General features: G+C 48.0%; 1 protein-coding gene across 3 annotated transcripts in view; it reads right to left on the bottom strand.

Moving 5' to 3' along the window:
• The window catches only part of CYFIP2 (cytoplasmic FMR1 interacting protein 2), a 125,480-nt gene that overhangs the window by 28,190 nt on the left and 78,803 nt on the right, over nucleotides 1-18,487 (bottom strand). For all 3 annotated transcript variants that reach the window (XM_059174150.1, XM_059174152.1, XM_059174151.1), the window contains 3 exons: nucleotides 11,313-11,456; nucleotides 9,839-9,929; nucleotides 8,603-8,733 (listed from right to left, as the gene is read on the bottom strand). In XM_059174150.1, the coding sequence (XP_059030133.1) occupies nucleotides 8,603-8,733; nucleotides 9,839-9,929; nucleotides 11,313-11,456 (366 nt within the window). The remainder of the gene's footprint in view (nucleotides 1-8,602; nucleotides 8,734-9,838; nucleotides 9,930-11,312; nucleotides 11,457-18,487) is intronic.

The following is an 18,487-nucleotide window of genomic DNA, read 5'->3' as shown; positions in this document are numbered from 1 at the left end:
AACCCCCTCCCTAACATGTGCTCACTCCATTTTTAACAGAGAGCAGGCCTCAGGCTCAAAGGCCTGGGCAGGTAGCAGCTGGAATTACATTACTCTGTAATTCATTTTGATTGAATTTATTGCTCTGGTTGCTTTCTAATGATGGCAAGAGATAATGTTTTTTTTGTTAATGAAAGTGATATAAAGCATCCTTTTAAAATAAACTTAAGTTACAAAGTTAACTTAAGGGGCACCTCGGTGGCTCAGTACGTTAAGCCTCTGCCTTTGGCTTAGGTCATGATCTCAGGGTCCTGAGATAGAGCCTTGCATTGGGCTCTCTGCTCAGCGGGGAGCTGCTCCCCCCCGCCTGCTTGTGATCTCTCCTTCTCTGTCAAATAAATAAATAAAATAAAATAAAAAGTAAATTTAAATAAAAATATTTTGCAAACAAGGGGACTAGGAGTCTGTAGATATGGCAAGAATTGTGACAACAGATCAATGGCTAACCTCTGGAAACCGTGGCTAAGAAGATTCCTCCTAAACCAGGGGTTCCCCATCCTGGCTGCACATTGGACTCAGGCGTGGAGATTTGGGCCTGGGGTCTCAGCCAGGGCCTCCTCGGGGCAGGATGCAGTACAGGGGATGCTGAAGGAGCTCTGTGAGCAACTATGCTGAGTAGCCGCAGCTGGGACCACGACACCACTTCCTGGAAGCCTGGAGACATTTGCTCCCCAGTAACTTGCCGGAGAACAAACTGCATTCTGACTTCCCGAGTCCTCGGCTTGTCGGCATTTCTATCCTTGGGGGCTCCCCACAGAAAAGTCGTCGGTCCAGAACTAAATAACCGAGGCTCTAATTTCTTGGCAATCATTGGCAAGTAATGAAACAAACAGGACATGTCTCAAGGACCGGATATGGCTTTGGATTAAGGTGACTGGCCGTCTCTGTCTCAAACAGAATACTGTTACCTTGGAACAGACTGGAGGATAAACAGGGATGTTTTTACCTGTCAGCTAGAACGGAGCTAAAATGCCCCTGGTTTAGGCCATAAGAACCCTGTGTTAGGCATGGAGGATATGAAAATGACCTTCAAACAGGAAATCTGTCCCATCATTTCCTCCTCCCTGTTTCCACCATTTTATACCCTTATCACTCTTTTGTTGTGGACCATGGCTGGTGGTCCCCCAGTTTTGTTTTTTTTTTTTTTTAAGATTTTATTTACTTATTTGACAGAGAGGGAGAGATCACAAGCAGGCAGAGGGGCAGGCAGAGAGGAGGAAGCAGGCTCGCCGCTGAGTAGAGAGCCCTATTCGATCCCAGGACCCTGAGATCGTGATCTGAGCCAAAGGCAGAGGCTTAACCCACTGAGCCGCCCAGGCGTTCCCAAACTTTTTTTTTTTTTTAAAGACTTTATTTATTTATTTGACAGGCAGAGATCACAAGTAGGCAGAGAGGCAGGCAGAGAGAGAGAGAGGAGGAAGCAGGCTCCCTGCTGAGCAGAGAGTCCGATGCGGGGCTTGATCCCAGGACCCTGGGATCATGACCTGAGCCAAAGGCAGTGGCTTTAACCCACTGAGCCACCCAGGTGCCCCTTCCCAAACTTTTTTGATCACAAGCTTACATCAGTTAAATTCTGAGCAAACACCTCAACTGACATGTATTTATTTGACCAACTCTGGATAGCTGTCATTTTTGAACAGTGTGTTAAAAAATAGGAAGGTTTAATTTCTTTCTTATTTTTTGAGTAACAGGTTAAAAACGCTGAGATCATCTTGCCCCATCCCTGGACAGCTAAGCTTCTATGCTGTAGACTGAAGGTGTTGACTGGGAACGGCGCCGTCAGGGAAGGAATCCTGTCCAATGACCTCTGAGACCTGAAGTCCCACAGACTGACTGGCCCATGGCGGGGGAGGGGGGACTCTCAGTCATGTCTGCAGAATCTGTGACTCTCACCAGTCAGACCAAGTCTGATGAAGCTAGTGGATTTGTTTTCTAGATTGGGACGTAGCTGAAAGGAGGTCAAAATACTTAAAAACTGTAAAGCCATGGGGTATCTGAGTGATGCAGTCAGTTGAGTGTCTGACACTTGGTTTCGGCACAGGTCCTAATCTCATGGATCATGAGATCAAGTCCCGAGTCAGGTTCTGGGCTCAGTGTGGAGTCTGCTTGAAATTCTCTCTTTCTCCTTCTGCCTATCCCCCTGGCACTCTCACTTATTCTCTCCCTCTCTCACATAAATAAATAAATCTTTAAAGACAAACAAACAAACAAAAAAACTATAAAGCGGTGTACGAGAAAGGTATTACTGGGAGTCAAGGTGCCTCCTTTTCACAAAGTCTGGCTCATGTTCAATCTAGAACATCACTGGGCTCTGAGTCTGGGCAGAAGACATGCTGCTTGCAGGTGGGCTGAGGGGTGCTGCTTAGTGGTGCCTGGTTGTGGGGACAGAATATTTCCTCAGTGGCTGGAGGGGTCTTTGGTCAGGGCGATGGGAAAAACAACCTTGGGTCAAGAGCAGGTGGGAATATGGAGTGAGGGTCTGAGATAGACAGTGAAGGGTGAGCTTTGCTGTTTTACTCCCCATGCCTCAGGATTGTGTACATTTGTTAACTGTGTGAGTACTTCCTCTTAAGGGAAAAGAAAGCAAAAATATTTATTGCACAAAATTCAAATAATAATTAAGAGTGTAAAGTGAAAAGTGGGAGACCCCTACCTCTTGCTCCCATCACACCCCATGTAGGTAACTACCCTTCCTAGCTCAGTGAACATTAATTTTAACTAAACAAAGTTTAAAAAATGAAAAATTAATATTAATAAAATCAATATTAATTTTATTAATTATTAATAAAATCAATAATAATAATATTAATATGCAAGGATACCCTTCGGAATGTGAACAGTGGCTATCTTTGTGTGGCAAGGTGGTTTCTGTTTTCTTTTTTCTGCTTCTTTGGGCTTTCTAGCCATGAATTCATTTCAGTTATGCAATAAGAAAAACAAAATTAAAGGAAAAGGACTATAAAGTGGAAACAGGAGAGAGAGGGGTCAGATGTGGAGCTGGAACCAAAACCAAAACAGAAACCAACAATGCCATGGGCAAGGCACTGCCGAGCAGACCGCTGTGCCTGCGTGCGCGGACTGTAAGCGTCTTTGCTTCTCACCCCAATGAGCTGTAACCCTGGGAAAGTCATCTCCCTCGTGGGGCCTTGGCTTCCTAGCTACAAAATGTGGGATTGCACTAGATCAGTAGTCCTCAACAGGGGGAGGTTTGTTTTGCCCTCTAGAGGAATAACAGGCAGTATCTGGAGACTTTTTCTGGTTGTCACAATGGGGGAGGGTGCTACCAGCACCTAGAGAGAGCGTAGAGCCCAGAGATGCTGCTCGACATCCTATGAGGCACAGGACAGATCCCTATCACAACGGGTTATCTGGCCCACACTGTGAGTGGTGCCAGCGTTGAGAAACCTGGCTTCCGGCCTGTCCTGGAGCCTCCTAAAGAGAAGCCGTGAGTTCATGACTGCCCAGACTCTGGCTGTGGCCCACTCGGCAGGAGAGAAGGAATGAACAACAGGGCTCAAGGCAGGGAACACTGGAGTCCTGCAGGGGATGTCCTGCCATCAAAGGCAGACAGGCCCTCAGACAGGCTGTCTTCCTTCAAGGGCCGGGCCCTCCCTTGCTCACGTGGACAAACAGGGCCCTCTTTTCGCCTGCGTCCTCACAATGAACAATGAGCCAGTGGCTCAAAAAGCACACAAAATTTGAGCAAAGATTCCGTGACTGTGCAGTATTTCCCTGAAGACCATCTTATGATCTCTCAGGGTGGGGGATACTAAAGGAAATACAAGTTGTTAATAACGGAGTTTCCTTCAAAAACATAGCAGGACTTATAAATAGATACCTAACAAATGCTGATTTATTTCAGGCTAGACCCAACAAATATTTAAGAGGCCCCTTTGTGGGCCCCTGATCATTGACGTACAGGCCGAGGGAGAAGCAGGTCTTTCCAGTCGCCTGTGCTGGGACAACTGGGGAAGGAAGGAAAATGCATTTCTACCTCCCATGTAACACACACATCAATTCCAAGTGGATAACAGACTTAAAGGTCTGTTAAGCCTCAAAAGGTTAAACGCTAAAACTTTCAGAAGATAATACATCTTCATGACATTAGAGTAGGAAAGATTTTTTTTTTTTAAAAACAAGTCACGAAAGCACCAACCACATAGGGAAAAAATGATAAATATATCAAATGTTAAGAACTTCTGTTTATCAAAAGACACGCCACAGAAATATATTTACAATTCAGGTACCCACAATATATCAGGAATACATATAAATCAACAAGGAAAAGATGACCTGATTTAAAAACAGGCAAAAAGGGGCACCGGGGTGGATCAGTGGGTTAAGCCTCTGCCTTCGGCTTGGGTCATAGTCCTGGGGTCCAGGGATCTAGCCCAGCAATGGGCTCTCTGCTCAGCAGGGAGCCTGCTTCCTCCTCTCTCTGCCTGCCTCTTTGCCTACTTGTGATTTCTGTCAAATGAATAATAAAATCTTTAAGAAAAAAAAAAAAAAGGTAAAAATATTGAACAGGCTTTCTTTCACAAAAGAGGCTGTACCAACAGCAGTGCCTGATGAAAAGAGGCCCGGTATCCATGGTGATCAGGGAAATCAAAGCCGTGATGAGATATCACAACACACCCACCAGAATGGCGATGACGGAAAAGACAGACAGAGCTGGTGTTCATGAGAATGTGAAGAAATGAAAACTCTCCCACATCGCTGAATGAGCGAATACATTGGCACAAACACTTTGTAAAACTGTTTGGCAGTGTCTACTCACGCACTAACCTAGCCATTCTGTGACACGGTAAATTCACCTAATAAAAATGAGAGCGTAGATCTACCAAAAGAAACAGACAAGAACATTCAAGGCATCTTCGTTCATAATAGCCTCACTATTCACTCTGCAGACAACCCAAACGCCCACTCACAGTAACATGGATGATTTGATTACTCTATGCAGTGAGAATACTGCATATTCCATACATTGATGTATGTTATAGACCATAATTAAACACGCCAAGCAAACAACCTGTTCACAGGTATAGAGGATTCCATACTAATACTACCCCCTGGATTTTGAGAAATATTCACAAGCACCCAACTTAAAGAGAAAAAAATATACCATTGTAGAAGTAATTAATCTTTTCAATTTATATTTTACCTACCTACAAATTAATGATACAGTAACATCTTGGTTAAAAACAAAAAGGCAAGCCACAGAATGAGAGAAGGTATTTGCAGCAAAAATTCTGATATGGAATCCCCAATCAGAAATTCTACAAATCTATTAGAAAAAGACAATGTGAGATGAATGGGCAAAAAACTTCATATTTTGGGGTGCCTGGGTGGCTCAGTTGTTAAGCTACTGCCTTCAGCTCAAGTCACAATATCAGAGTCCTGGGATCAAGTCCCACATCTGGTTCCCTGCTCAGTGGGGGGTCTGCCTCTCCCTCTCCCTCTGCCCCCCCCCACCTGCTTGTGCTCTCTCTCTATCTCAAATAAATAAAATAAATAAAATCTTAAAAAAAAAGAAAAAAAGCCTTCCTGCTTTGTGCTTTTCAGTATTCTTCCAGTTTTTCTGTTATTATTAATTTATTTAGGTACTATTATTTTTTGAATTAATTTTTAGTTTAATAATACATGAAAATACTTTCCTTGTGAAATATTAGACATTCCAGAAAAAATTAAAGTCCCTGTTGACACCTAATCCCAGTTTTCTCCCTGATACCTAGAGAAAAAGACTGAACTATTTGGTATATTTTTCCTCCTAGATTTTTGTTTGCAAGGCAGTGGTATTTTGTGGGTTTTATTTCTTGTTTATCTTATATGTATGGCATCATAATGTGTGTTTTGTCCTGTGATTTTTTTTCTTTCACTCAGTACCATGTCTTTCAGCATTTTCTATGTGGGCATACACAAAGGTACTTGAGCACCTTACTCTTTGTAACTGCTTCCAAGTCCTCCATACCAGTAGACGTTCCACAGATTAAATAGTCCTTCCTCTGTGGATGGTCATTAAGGCCCCTCTCTCCCCTTCTTTTAGTGCTGGTAGTACCCCTCTTTAATTACAACAATGCATATGTCATGCCTCATTCTCATCTCAGGAAGCACTGTCTGGTTTGTGGAGTCCCCCAGTTGTCAGGTAGAAAGCACGGGCACAGCTCTGGGGAGCCCTAGCCCTTGCTATGTGGGCCTCCGTCAGGCCTGGAATCAGTCCTGGAAACCGGGGCTTTCCTTCCTCCACCCCTGTCGCTGACGCACCTGGGACCCCAGGAGAGCGCTCCCCTCTCTGGTTCCCACTGCCTCACGTATGAATGGAGGGGATGAGACAACAGGCTGGGGCCTCTCTCGGCTCTACAGGTCTTTTATCCTGAGTGTCCTCTTGTCTTCAGTGATATATGCAAGTGACCACCCCGACAGGGATGCCTGAGAAAAAAATTTCCTTTCCTTATATCCCCAATAAATAATTAAATAAAATAGTCTGCCTCTGGGGGCTTGTATAGGGGAAACTTAATTGCTGCTCCCCAGGTCACAGCTCCTCATGAGAGAAGGTGCTAACAGGAGACACATAGGCCCTGGGTTTCCAGGGGCCAGCCTGCCCCCAGCAACCTTTCTCCTGGTGCCCCGGGAGCCTCTCCCCATCTTCCTGAAGCCTTGAACAGAGCAATGTTTCCTCCTCATCTTGTCCCTGTGACTTCTGAAGGCTAAGTTTCCATGGCAACTCGGGCCACTGAACCCTGTTCAAAACATATTCCCGTAAAAAGGAACACTTGGCTGTCTCAAGAGTCTATTTAAAGGGGAACAGAAAGGCAATTGCCCCTTATGCAGGGGGAGCAAAACCGTGTGCATCTCTGAGCCTTTCTGCAGGGAAGGGTCTGCGAGAGCAGATGGGACGTGTCCCCTGTAGAGGTGGGGACCCCAGGACGGAGTGAACCGGCTCACTCGCACGGGCGATGAGGACAATGAAAAGCAGGAATCTTCGGTTCTCACTCTGAGCTTCCTTCTCTGGCTCTACCTGGGTTCTGCCTCCTCCCCAGCTCCTTCCTTCCCTCCTGTCCTCTCCACGCACCTCCTGCTTCCAGAATACTGGCCTGGGCGGCTGCAAACAGCCTCGGTCTGCTTACGGTCAGTGCTTCTCTGGAGGCTGAAAGGGCCTTTCGCCAACAGACACCGACCTCTTCATTCCCCATCTCAGGAAACTCCAGTGGTTTCCCGCCCAGGCCCGCGGCTACCTGCCTCTCCCTCCTCAGCCACTGTCTCATCCCCCTTGCCTCCCCCCTCCAGCCGTTCCAGGGTTCTTTCTCTTTCTTGAAGACATCAGGCTCCACCCTCTGCAAAAGCAGAGCGACAGGACACCCAGCACTCACTATCCTGTTTTGCTTTTCATTCTTTAACAGCACGGCGCACCCTCTGCCTTCCCAGTTCTCGGTTGTTGACTTCTCCAGTCGAGCTCCTCTCGGGAGCTTAAGAACGCTGTAATTTGTCTCCCTCACCCGAGGCCGTTCACCCACAAGCTAGCACTGCACTAGCACTGAGGGGGCTCTTGGTCCCCTTGCTCTGAAAGAGGCTCCCACTGCCTCCTGGGGATGAGGCCTCTCCCTTTCCTTCCAATGCTCCGCTCCACTGCACCTGTGCCCCCAGGGCTGGAGGGCTGGGGACCCCACAACACGGAGGGAAGCAAGCAGCGCCTCTAGAGCACTAGGGAGAATGAGAAGAAGGCAGCCTCGGTGCCCGAGCCATGGGGGCTGGTGGGGGCAGATGAGCCGTCAGGCGGGGAAGGGTGTGCTGGGTCCGTGTGGGCCTGTGAGGTCGGGGAATGGGGAGGCAAGCCTCTGTGTGGTGTGATAACTACGAGCAGTTATTTAGTTCTTACTGTATGCACTTTGCATGCTTTCTCTCCTTTGGCCTCTGAGCTACCCTGCAGGTGAGAATGGCCACCTCCCGTCACAACCAATGAAGAAACCCCTCCGAGCTCTTTCCTCAGCTTGGACCCTCACCCCTGCTTCCTCACCAGGCCAATTCCTGGTCATTCTCCTGGTCACCTCCTCAGGGAAGTCCTTCTCCCCCAGGACCACACCAGGTTCTAGCTTATATTCCCATGAAACCCTGCACTCCTCCCTCCGAGCACTTGTGAGAACATATACGTGTACAGCATCTCTGCGTAAATACTTGCTCAGCGTGAGTCTCCCTGCTACTGTCCAGGACACGGGGCAGGGACTGGCCACCACTATATCCCCCGGGGCAGTGCCTGGCCTGTGGCGTCCAAGTGGTTATTATTTAATGAGAGGATGGAAAACTCAACCCGGCTGGGTGGCCAAGATCCCGCAGCTGGACAAGGTAGGGCCGGGACAGGAACCCAGGTCTGCCTAGCATCCGGGCCTGCCCTCCTCCCAGGGTTCAAGTGGTCGGAGCTGTGTAAAGGCGGAACCCAGATGTCGGGTGTGCCCCGCACGGGAGGAGCATGAGTCTATGCTGCAGGCCTCCTGAGCAGGGTGTGCTAGAGGGGCCTCAAGTATCTGGCTGAGGGGTGGGGGTCCCCAGTGTCTTTGGGCTCAGGACTCACCAGAGCTTGCTCTATGAGCAGGCAGAAGAGGATGGCATTGCCCACCTCCCTCAGGCTCTGGAACACGTCTGTCTTGAGCTCTGCGTACTCGATGATGTCCTTCAGCTGGTGGTGGAAGAACTCCAGGATCCCTGGGGGACGAAGGCAGCTGGTTAGCGGGAAACTGTCCCTGCTCGGCCAGGATTATGGGAAGTGCTGACTGAGCAGCAGTCCCAGGCCTGAGTGGGACAGCGGAAAACCAAACCTATGCCTCTCTGTATCTGGGCCAGGGGTGAGATTTCTTTCAGGGCTCAGGACTAAAGAAAGCTCAGGAGGCTAGCTCAAATCTTTTTTGGGGCAAAAGAGACGTATACAAATAAAGCATCCCTAGATCTCTCCCAGTCCCTCCAAACACTGATAATGATCCTGATAATGGCATGAATGAACGTTTATTTATAAATGTTAGGTATTGCGCAAAGCACTTTTCTACAACCTCTCATTTAATACTCACAAGAATACCATGAACTGGGCACTTTTATTCATTTTCAGATGAGGCTCAGAGAGGGCAGGCGGCATGCCCACAGTCACACAGCTAATAAGTGGGGCAGCTGGGATTGAAAAACCAGAGCTTTCGAGTGCAAGCCCTTTTCTCTTCTGAATCACACCCACTCAGCACCAGACAGCTTGGTTTTTAGGAAAAAACACCAGGTGCCAAACTCACAGCCTCAATCTCTCCCCATCCCCCAGGCCCCAGATTCAGTCCCTGTGCCATTCATTCTTAAGGAAGGAAAGAATGAGTCCTCTGCCCAGAGGCAGAGTGGCAAAAACTCCTGTTTCCTGACTCACCCTGGAAATGTCACTTGTGCCACCACCGGCAACACCTGCCTCCCACAAGAGGGCAAACGGAAAAGGGACCCTAGAGGGGCTGAGCTAGGAAAGACCTTAACAAGCAGACTGTAAACGCTCCCACTCCTGCTGTCCTCTCCAGGCCGGCAGCAGTGAGGCAGGTCCAGACACATCATTTACATTCATCCGGGAAGGTGGTTAGGACTGCCCAGAGCGGTTAGAAGTGGGTCAAGGCTATGTAGCTAGTGGCAGGGGCAGGACACAAACCCAGGGAGGACCTAACTTGTCTGCATGTTAGAGAGGTGAACATTCCCAGGGAGAGGGCAAGGCCCCCTGCCCTCCCCTCAACGTGGGATGGGCCTGCAGGATTTCCCTGTCACTACCTTCTGCCCCTGGAGCCCCCTCACCCACCTGGGGAGCCATACTCGTGCCGGGGCAAGCGGCAAATCTTGGGCATCACCTCGATCAGTGTTTTCACGTACTGGAGAATGGTTCCTTGGAGCTGACAAGAGAAGAGGGCCGCATAGGTGAGTGTACAGGCACATCTCTGGACTGAACGCAGGGCTACTGGGGTGTACGGGGTTCTGCTGCAGCCTGTGGGCCAGTGCTAAGGACGTAATGTTTGTGTCCCCCCCCCCCAAATTCATATACTGAAATTCCAACCCCCAATGGGGTGGCATGTGGAGACCAAGCCTTTGGGAGGTAATTAAGACACGGGAATGGAGCCTCATGATGGAATTTGCGCCCTTGTGAGAAGAGATTAGAGAGAGGGGAGGACACGGTGAGAAGGCAGGGATCTGTACACCAGGAGGGTCTACACTAGTGACCTACCCGGATGCCGACACCTTGATCATAGAGAGCCAGCCTCCGGCACTGTGAAAAATCAGTAGTTGTTGGTGAAGCCACCAAATCTGTGGTATTCTGTTCTAGCAGCCTGAGCTGCATATGACAGGAAGACACTACTCCTTGGGAGAGGGGAAGAGTCCCTCCTCAAGCTGGGGCACAGCGCCATCCTCCTTTATACAGAAAAATGGGCCCTTATGAGACAGAAGAGATAGCTGTCTCAGTCCCTTAGGCATAGAGACTTCCAGGAGGGCAATTTCTAGGCACAGGGTCTTTCCTGCGCATCGAGGCACTTATATAGGATCCAGACTAAGATCTAAAATGTCATGGGCCGGGGAACTGTGGAGCCTGAGGCACGTCAGGTGATTTAAACACAGACAATCCATAGGTTTGTCCAAGGCAGACGCCTTTAATCCGTTACATTTTCTGGCTTTAGCTCCACAATCTCTAACAACTCATGGCTCTACACAGCTGTCCCCAGAGGGCTGGGGTCAGCAGGTGAATACTCCTTCCCACCTCCGGCATGGTTATTCACTACTTTGTTTACTTCTGTTTCGTCATCTCCAAATTTCGGGAAAATCCGGAGTGTCATAGGGAACTACATGAAGGCTCTGATGATCATATTTGGGGCGGACACAGAACTCTCTTGAGGCCAGTGTTTAGCAAGAGATTCCCAAGAGAGAGCGAGGCATGGTGATTGATTAGAGATGTCTGCCGTGAGCACGGGTTGGGGGAAATGGTGGCATGCGTGTCATGATTTCTCATGCTCAAATTAGAAAACACTACATAGGAGGACAGTACAAGCAGCAATTAGTAGGCCCTAAAGGTCCAAATCAGATTGCTGAGTTCAGTTATCAAGCACAATGAGTGAGCTCTGGGTCAGAAAAGGAGAGGCAAAGCCACAAGGTCTGAAGGTACGCACAAGTGTCACAGAGCGCTAGGTGAGAGGAACCCGGGGATAAGGACACAGGATTCCCAGGCTGATTCCCATGGGCAGAGCTGAAGGCATGTCCCGGGCCTCATGGAGAGGGCTTTTCCTTACCAGGCTCTTGACGATCTTCAGGAGTTCCTCCATGACCACCGCAATGCCCTGGTAACCCAGGAGTCTGCAGATGGTCTTGAAGTGAGGGGGGCCCACAAAGTTCCTGTACGAGCTGTAGATGTGGCTGTAGGCAATGTTGAGAGGCTGGAAGACAGAGGTTGCGGCAAAGTGAGAGGCTGGGAAGTAAGTGGATGCTGACATGAGTCCCAGAGGGAGATTTTTGGCTGCTCAAAGGGACGAAAACCTGACATCATCTGCGAGCTCTCACTGGGGACCCCCATGATTATGTTTGCAAGAAGATGGTCACGGAGAGAGGTGTGGTCCGTGACCACAGAGTAGCGTGAAGGCCACTCCGTGAAGAGTGGTCCCCAGCAGAAGAGGAGGACGGGTCTCCAGGCAAGTATCTTTTTTACAAGCACCCCTGCCCCCCACACACCAGAACTCTGACAAGTTGAGGCACAGGGTGGAGGTAAAACCGATGATTCTATCTTTCTAGAGACATCTTTGGGACCAGAAACTGACTAGAAGAACCGTGTGGAAACTCGGTAGCTGACTCGGCACTGCCTCCTTCTACTTTTCCTTGTCTCCATTCGTAACAGGTGGGGTCCCGGGACCTTATGGGACTGGGAGGCAGGAGACCTGTGCCGAGTGCCTGCGAATCACCAATGCTCTTCCGAGCCTTCTATGAGATGAGGGTGGTGGATTAAATCAGGGGTTTCATGACTTTTCAAGTAGTCCAATGAAATGTATCATGTAGCTGGGGTGTGAAAGAGACCAAAGCAGAGTGGCATTGGGGGCCCAGGGCCCTGGCCACTGACCGGCCACCTCCATTGTCCTCTAGACTCCATGACACACCTTCACCGAATTCATGGAATTTGTTTCGGATTTTTCTGTCTGGGAATATGTGACTAAAATATAGGGCCCCAAGCTGGTCTCGCCCGGTGGGTGACTTACATTTTTGAAATGCTGCTACTTATGAACCACCTCATGTCAGGCTTCGTGAAGCCCTCCATGTGCGTTCTCGTTCAATCCTCACAACACACACATGCACACAGACACCTCTTAGCCCCATTTCACAGATGAAGGGACTGAGGTTCAGGGTGGTAAAGAGCTTGTTCAAGGTCACGGTCCTTAGGTAATGGAGCCCTGACTTGAATCCAGAGAGGTCTGATTCCAAAGCCCACATTCTTCACCTCTATATATAATAGTGGACTTTGGAGGCTGAATTCTATTAGAGACCACATCCCGTTTTTTAGATAAAGCCTCACTTTAAAGCTTAGTTCCGAGTATAGTTTCCTACCTGGAATTGTAAAAATCTTATATATGGAGCATGCAAATATGTAAAGACGACATCTGATGTTTTATTAGTGGGAAATTTTCTATTAGTTGGCTATTAGAAATTCTATATAAATTAAATACAAACTGTAATGATGCTTTTGGAGGACATAAGAGTCTCAATTCCCTTTGGAGCTATTGAAGGAAAATGTAATCATGTTCAGTCTAGGCTTTGTAGTAAGTCTGTTCTACTATAGATGAATTCTAAACTTTACAACGTAAGCATCACATTCATAGTACTCTCTAATAACAAGGATGCATGAAGAATACAATTCGAGGACCCACTAATAATAAGAACTCATGAGGAATCAGAACACCCCTGCATCCAGCAGGTTGAATAATAGCTCGTTTGGTAAGGGAATGCCTACATCTGGTAAGGCTTGGACATGAGAAGGGGCAGAATTCTGCACTCAACACTGATGTACCATCACAGTGAACTCTACTTGAACCTGGGGGAGAATATCTTCTACGTAGTTACTGGAGATTTCTAAATGTTGTGAGGCAGGGAAGGTTTATGTAGGGAGGGAAATATAACAGATTGAAATGCATGAAGTTCACCAAAGTCCATGTTCAACAAACCCTGGAAATGTATGAATGAGTTGTTGAGTTTGATTCAGCCAATCATGGAACCAAGCTGGGCACTTTCTGTGTATGAAAATAAACCATTTCAGTGTCTCTGTAAGAGGCCATGCAGCAAACAGGGCTGGGACACCGTGTGGTGAGATGCTCACTCTCCTGAGTGCATCCTAGCTCTGTCCCTATTATCAAAGCCCTGTTCTGTCTTCTCCTGCTTCCAGCACTAGGGGTGAGAAGTATACAGCAAACACCGCGGCCAACTTCTGGTTGGGGAAGGAGACTGAGGAGAAAGGGGCAGGAGAGAATTGTCTAGGGGATGGAAATGCCCCACCTGGTGCGGGGGTTGCTGTCTACACAGATAGATGTACACCCTTGTCAAAACTCATGAAACTGTATGTACACTTATGACTGTGTATGGTACAGACTGAAAGGCTGGATTCCCTCAAAATTCATGTGTTGAAATCCTAACCCCTGCTGTGATGGGATTAAGAGGGGGACCTTTGGGAGGTAATTAGCCCTGAGGATGGAGGCCAAGTGAATGGCATGAGTGCCCTGTAAGAAGACAAGCAAGGACTTGTTCTCCTTCTGCTCTCCATCACGCGGGATCCAGTGAGAAGGCATGTGCACACCGTCAAGTGGGTCTATGCCAGACACCCGATCTGCTAATGCGTGGTCTCAGACTTCCCAGCCTCTAGGCAATAAATTAATGTTGTGGAAGTTACCCAGTCTATGAGAGTCTTATTAGGGCTGCCTCAAATCATTAAGACTGTACAACTTCCTGTATATGATTCTAACTCATTGTAGAAATAAACTGAATAAAACCCACTGGACCATACCATAGCCTAATTTACTTCCCAACATTTGTTTTCAAAGCTTAAAAAAAACCCCAAAACCATGATTTGAATTTCCTCCTGAAAAGGGGCTGCAACTCAAGCCTAACCCAGGAACAAGGGAATGACAATTCGGCTGTGCTAAGGGCATGTGCCAGAGCTCAGTGACTTCCAGAACCATCTTCTCATCTTCCCACATGCACCAGGCCCTCTGGACCCCTGCTCAGAGCATTTCTCCTTCATCCCTTCTCAAGTATCCTACGAAAGGGATTTCTGAGCAGCAGGGAGGTTCCAACGGATACCCCTGAAGGGCACAAAAATAATCAACTACTTTTTTTTTTTTTTTTCGGATTCTCTTTTTTGTCTTGCTTTGTCTGATTCTAATGGATTGACTCAAGGGCGGGTATACCTGAGTTTGAGTCCCAAGTCCACAAATTTACTAGTTAGATGATTCTGAGCAAATTATTTAAACGGTCTAAGCTATGGTTTTCCCCAAGTAAAGATACTAATTTCCCTAAGTAAAGATACTAATTTTTCCAGTGGGGTTGTTGAAAGTTTATTTTTATTTATTATTATTTTTTAAGTAGGCTCCATGTCTGGCGTGGAGCTCCAGGAGGGGCCTGAATTCATGACCCTGAGATCAAGACCTGAGCAGAGCTCAAGGGTTGGTTGTGTAACTAGCTGAGTCACCCAAGTGCCTCTGGGTGTTGGAAGTTTAGTGACGAAGTTTAGGGTGAAGTATAGAAACGTCACCCTACACGTGGTGCCTGACACACTGGGCCCACTCATGGCAAGTGCTGCCGTTAATATTCCTTCATCTGATAATCTGGTAAGTGAAGCTGAAGAACATACAGATTCCTGGTTACATGGCCCCCGGCAGTGTTAGCTATAGTCACAATCCCCTGAGCGTGGAGAGGGGAGTGCATACCTGGGGTACCATTTTACACAACACACGGTATATCCCCCGTGGGGATGGGGCAGAGGTCATAGGGCTAGGACTAGATGATGCGACATCAGAGATGTAGATTAGCTCCATACTGACAGCACTCTAAAAGTGGGAGCTGTCCAAGCACAGACTATTGGGCAGAGGCTCTCATGGCTGCCAGGGTCTCAGGGAGGCTGAGAAGCTGTTGCTAGAAGGGACGCCGGCCTGCACTCAGGGCTGGATAGACGTGTTGCTCCCCCGTCAGAGTTCCCGGCTATGAGTCTGGCTTCCCCGGTGCCCATCCTTAGCAGTCCTAAACTTCACTCCCACTCAAGGAGCTTCCAGGACCAAGTCTCCCTTAACACGTGTGGCAAGTGCAAATAAAAACATATTCTGGTAGATGGAAACTGTTCGGCAGCTTCCGCAGTTCTGGGCTGAGAAGGAGAACCATTTTGGGATTGTTTTAGGACACACAGGGGTGTAAAGAATTCCTCTTACAGACCCGCTCAGAGCACAGAAGAGGCCTCTTGTAGAGAAGCTGACATCAGGCTTGGATTCTGGTTGAGACCAGAAATATTTAGGCCTCCGACGATGTCCCACGCTCAGGAAGGATCAGCACGAAATGAGCGGAATCCAAGTCCCCCCAAGTGAATACGCTCACCGGACCCCCCCAGCCCCCAAAACCCCCAAGCCATGCAAGAGAAAGCACACACACATGCTGCAAAGTGCATGCACACACACACACATACACACACACACACACACACACACCCGCAGGGCACCCGTCTGACCTGCTGGCTCAGTAGGAGGCTGGGCCCTATTGAGAAAATGTGGGAATATGGGAGCCTGGCCATTTTCTGAGGTTTGGCAGAGAAAAACAGGAAGGCAACAGGACTTGAGACATTGGAAACTTGCCACACATCTCTTAACACAGAACCAATTTCGCTGACTCAGGTAACAACCCACCAGCCTGCCTTGCGAACTCATCATGTCCCCTAGTTAGGATGTCTCACTTCAAATCAAGCTTGTTGGAATCCATACCGCACAAAAGACCTACCTTTGTGAGATCTCAATAAATAAATAAATAACAAAAAATCTTGTTCCTGATTCAGAAACTAGAACCATTATTTTTAAAACGTGACATCAATGTGCATTTTTATTTTGTTATTTTTTTAAAAGGCAGGATAGTCTTTTAAGGAAAGACAATGAGGTGAGTTTGATCTGGCAGATCCTGGGCCCTGTGATATATTATGATATGGATTTCAAAAAAAACACACCTGTGGTAATGTATATATCACATGAAAGTTACCAGTTTTGTAAGTGCTGTATAGGGGCTTTTAAGTCCTAAGGCCTCTACCTCTCATTGACAGTAAACACAGTCCCTCCAGACAGCGAGGACTATGTATTTGGCAAACGGAATCTGCAAGCAGCTTGCATCTCTCCTTTCCGGAATCACAATCCCTGTTTTCCGAGATCCCAAGAGGAGTTAAAACTGTTTCTAATTTCCTACATTCGTCACAATTTCTCTAATGTTCCTTGAGTAGTCCGAATCCCAGCAGCCCAGGGACACAAACACGGCCCCCGAATCCAGGCTGAATTCAGGCTGCAGCTCAGCTCTCTGAAACCCACAGGGCAAGAAGATGAGAGATGCACGCCGCCATCCTTGTTTGGGGACCCACCGGCTAAGATGGGTTGAAGGACTGATACACCCTGAGTTACAGGTCCAAGTGCATCAGGACTGCTTGCTGGTGTTTCTCTCTGTCTCTTCTTGATATGTAGTGAGCCACAGGCTGGGTCTCCAACGTATGGGTTCCTTCTCGGGCTTCTCAGCTCAGAGGTTAAAAAATCCAAGGGAACTGCTCTAGAGACCTCAAGGGTTGATGCTCCTCCCTTTCTTGTCTCATGAACAAAGACGGAGAACAGGAGCTGGAGATCTGTTCGGCAGTGTCCTACCAGTGGTATGATACTTAGAGATTCTAAAAGTTTTGGAAGAAACTGATGTCATCGCTTTTTAAGTAACCTGTACCCATACACAAGTGTAAAGTGCATCTCAGCTCATGAATAATTCCTTCATCACTACCCAGGTGTATCGTTTTCTGTGGCAGCTATTAACAAATGACCACAAATCTGGTAAAACAGCATAAATACATTCTCTTATAGTTCTGGAAGCCATAGGCCAAAATCAGTATGACTGAACTAAGATCAAGGTGTCAGCAGGGCCACACCCCCTCCAGAGGCTGGAAGGGGAGAACCCATCCCTTGCCTCTTCCAGCTCCTGGTGCCTGACTTGTGGCCACCTCTCTCCAATCCCCTGAGAGGTGGGCTCCTCCTCAGTACATGGGTGACCTCCCTCTGCCTCTGATAGCATGAAGGATCCATCCTGATAATTATGTTAATCTTCCCATTTCCCGGTCCTTCACTCACATCGACAAAGCCCCTATTTCGAATAAAGTAATATTTCCAGGTTACAGGATTAGGACCTGATATCTTTGGGGCATTACCAGCCTCCTACACCAGGTAAGGCAAGGTACAATCACCCCCATTTAGCAGAGGCAGAATCTAAGGGAAGAAAAACACAAAATGCTGTTTTGCCATGCATGCCAAGTGCCAAAATAAAAGCCTTCTGGACTGGTGGATTGAAGATGCTGTGTAGCTGGGGAGTGGTGCCATGCAGATATGGGGGGGGCGGGGGGGGTGCACAGCAGAGCCAGTGGTGCGGCTGGTGGTCTTGTCAGTGGGGCTGATGCAGACTCCCTGGGGTAGGCAATGGTGGGAAATGCCGGTGGCAAGGCATGGACCCAGAAGGGACGTACTCAGTTGTCTGCAGCAAAGCACTGGGCCCTAGATCCTAGGACCATGACATGGAGAAAGCACTCCAAGAGTGGGATGAATTTCCCTGAGGTCAAATCATGGCTTAGACAGGGTTGGGGGTGGGGAGGGATCATTTAGCGGGTGACGATCACGCCAAACACAAGGTCCCACCAACAATTTCTAAAGACTGAAAAAGTGTTGGGAAATTATTGGTTATCATTTAGGGGCTGCCTTGTGTGACACTCTATGTCACCTGGAAGGTGGTATTTTGATAGACTCTATATAATTCACTTTACTTAGAGAAGTATATGTTTAAAACTTAGGCTCATATACTAGTTTCCATTCCTGGATCAGTTGTGAAAGGTTTTTTGACATTGAGGATCACCCCTCACCCTAAGTGCCAGAGCTCTTGGTCAGGGGTACGGGGACTCCAGGCTCCAGAGCAGGAAGCAGAAACAGTCACTGAATGCTTTTTTCCAGGTGTATTCGATGGTGTCCCTGCTTCTGCTGGCTTCATTCAGGTGGTTGAATATTCTCTCTGAGGTATTTTAGTTCCTTGTCTGCTCCCATCATTCTGGAATCCACTAAACTGTGAAGTCCTGTCTCTACTTCTCCAGAGAAGCTGAGTGAGGGTGAGTGCTCCTGTTGACAGCAGTTGACAGAAGAATGACAGTGGAGAGGAGCAGCATTTCAGGGAG

This window comes from Mustela lutreola, chromosome 5 (genome assembly GCF_030435805.1).
Source record: "Mustela lutreola isolate mMusLut2 chromosome 5, mMusLut2.pri, whole genome shotgun sequence".
NCBI classification, from domain to species: domain Eukaryota; kingdom Metazoa; phylum Chordata; class Mammalia; order Carnivora; family Mustelidae; genus Mustela; species Mustela lutreola.
The sequence above is the reverse complement of the archived record's forward strand: the minus strand, read 5'-3'. Positions and strand labels throughout refer to the sequence as shown.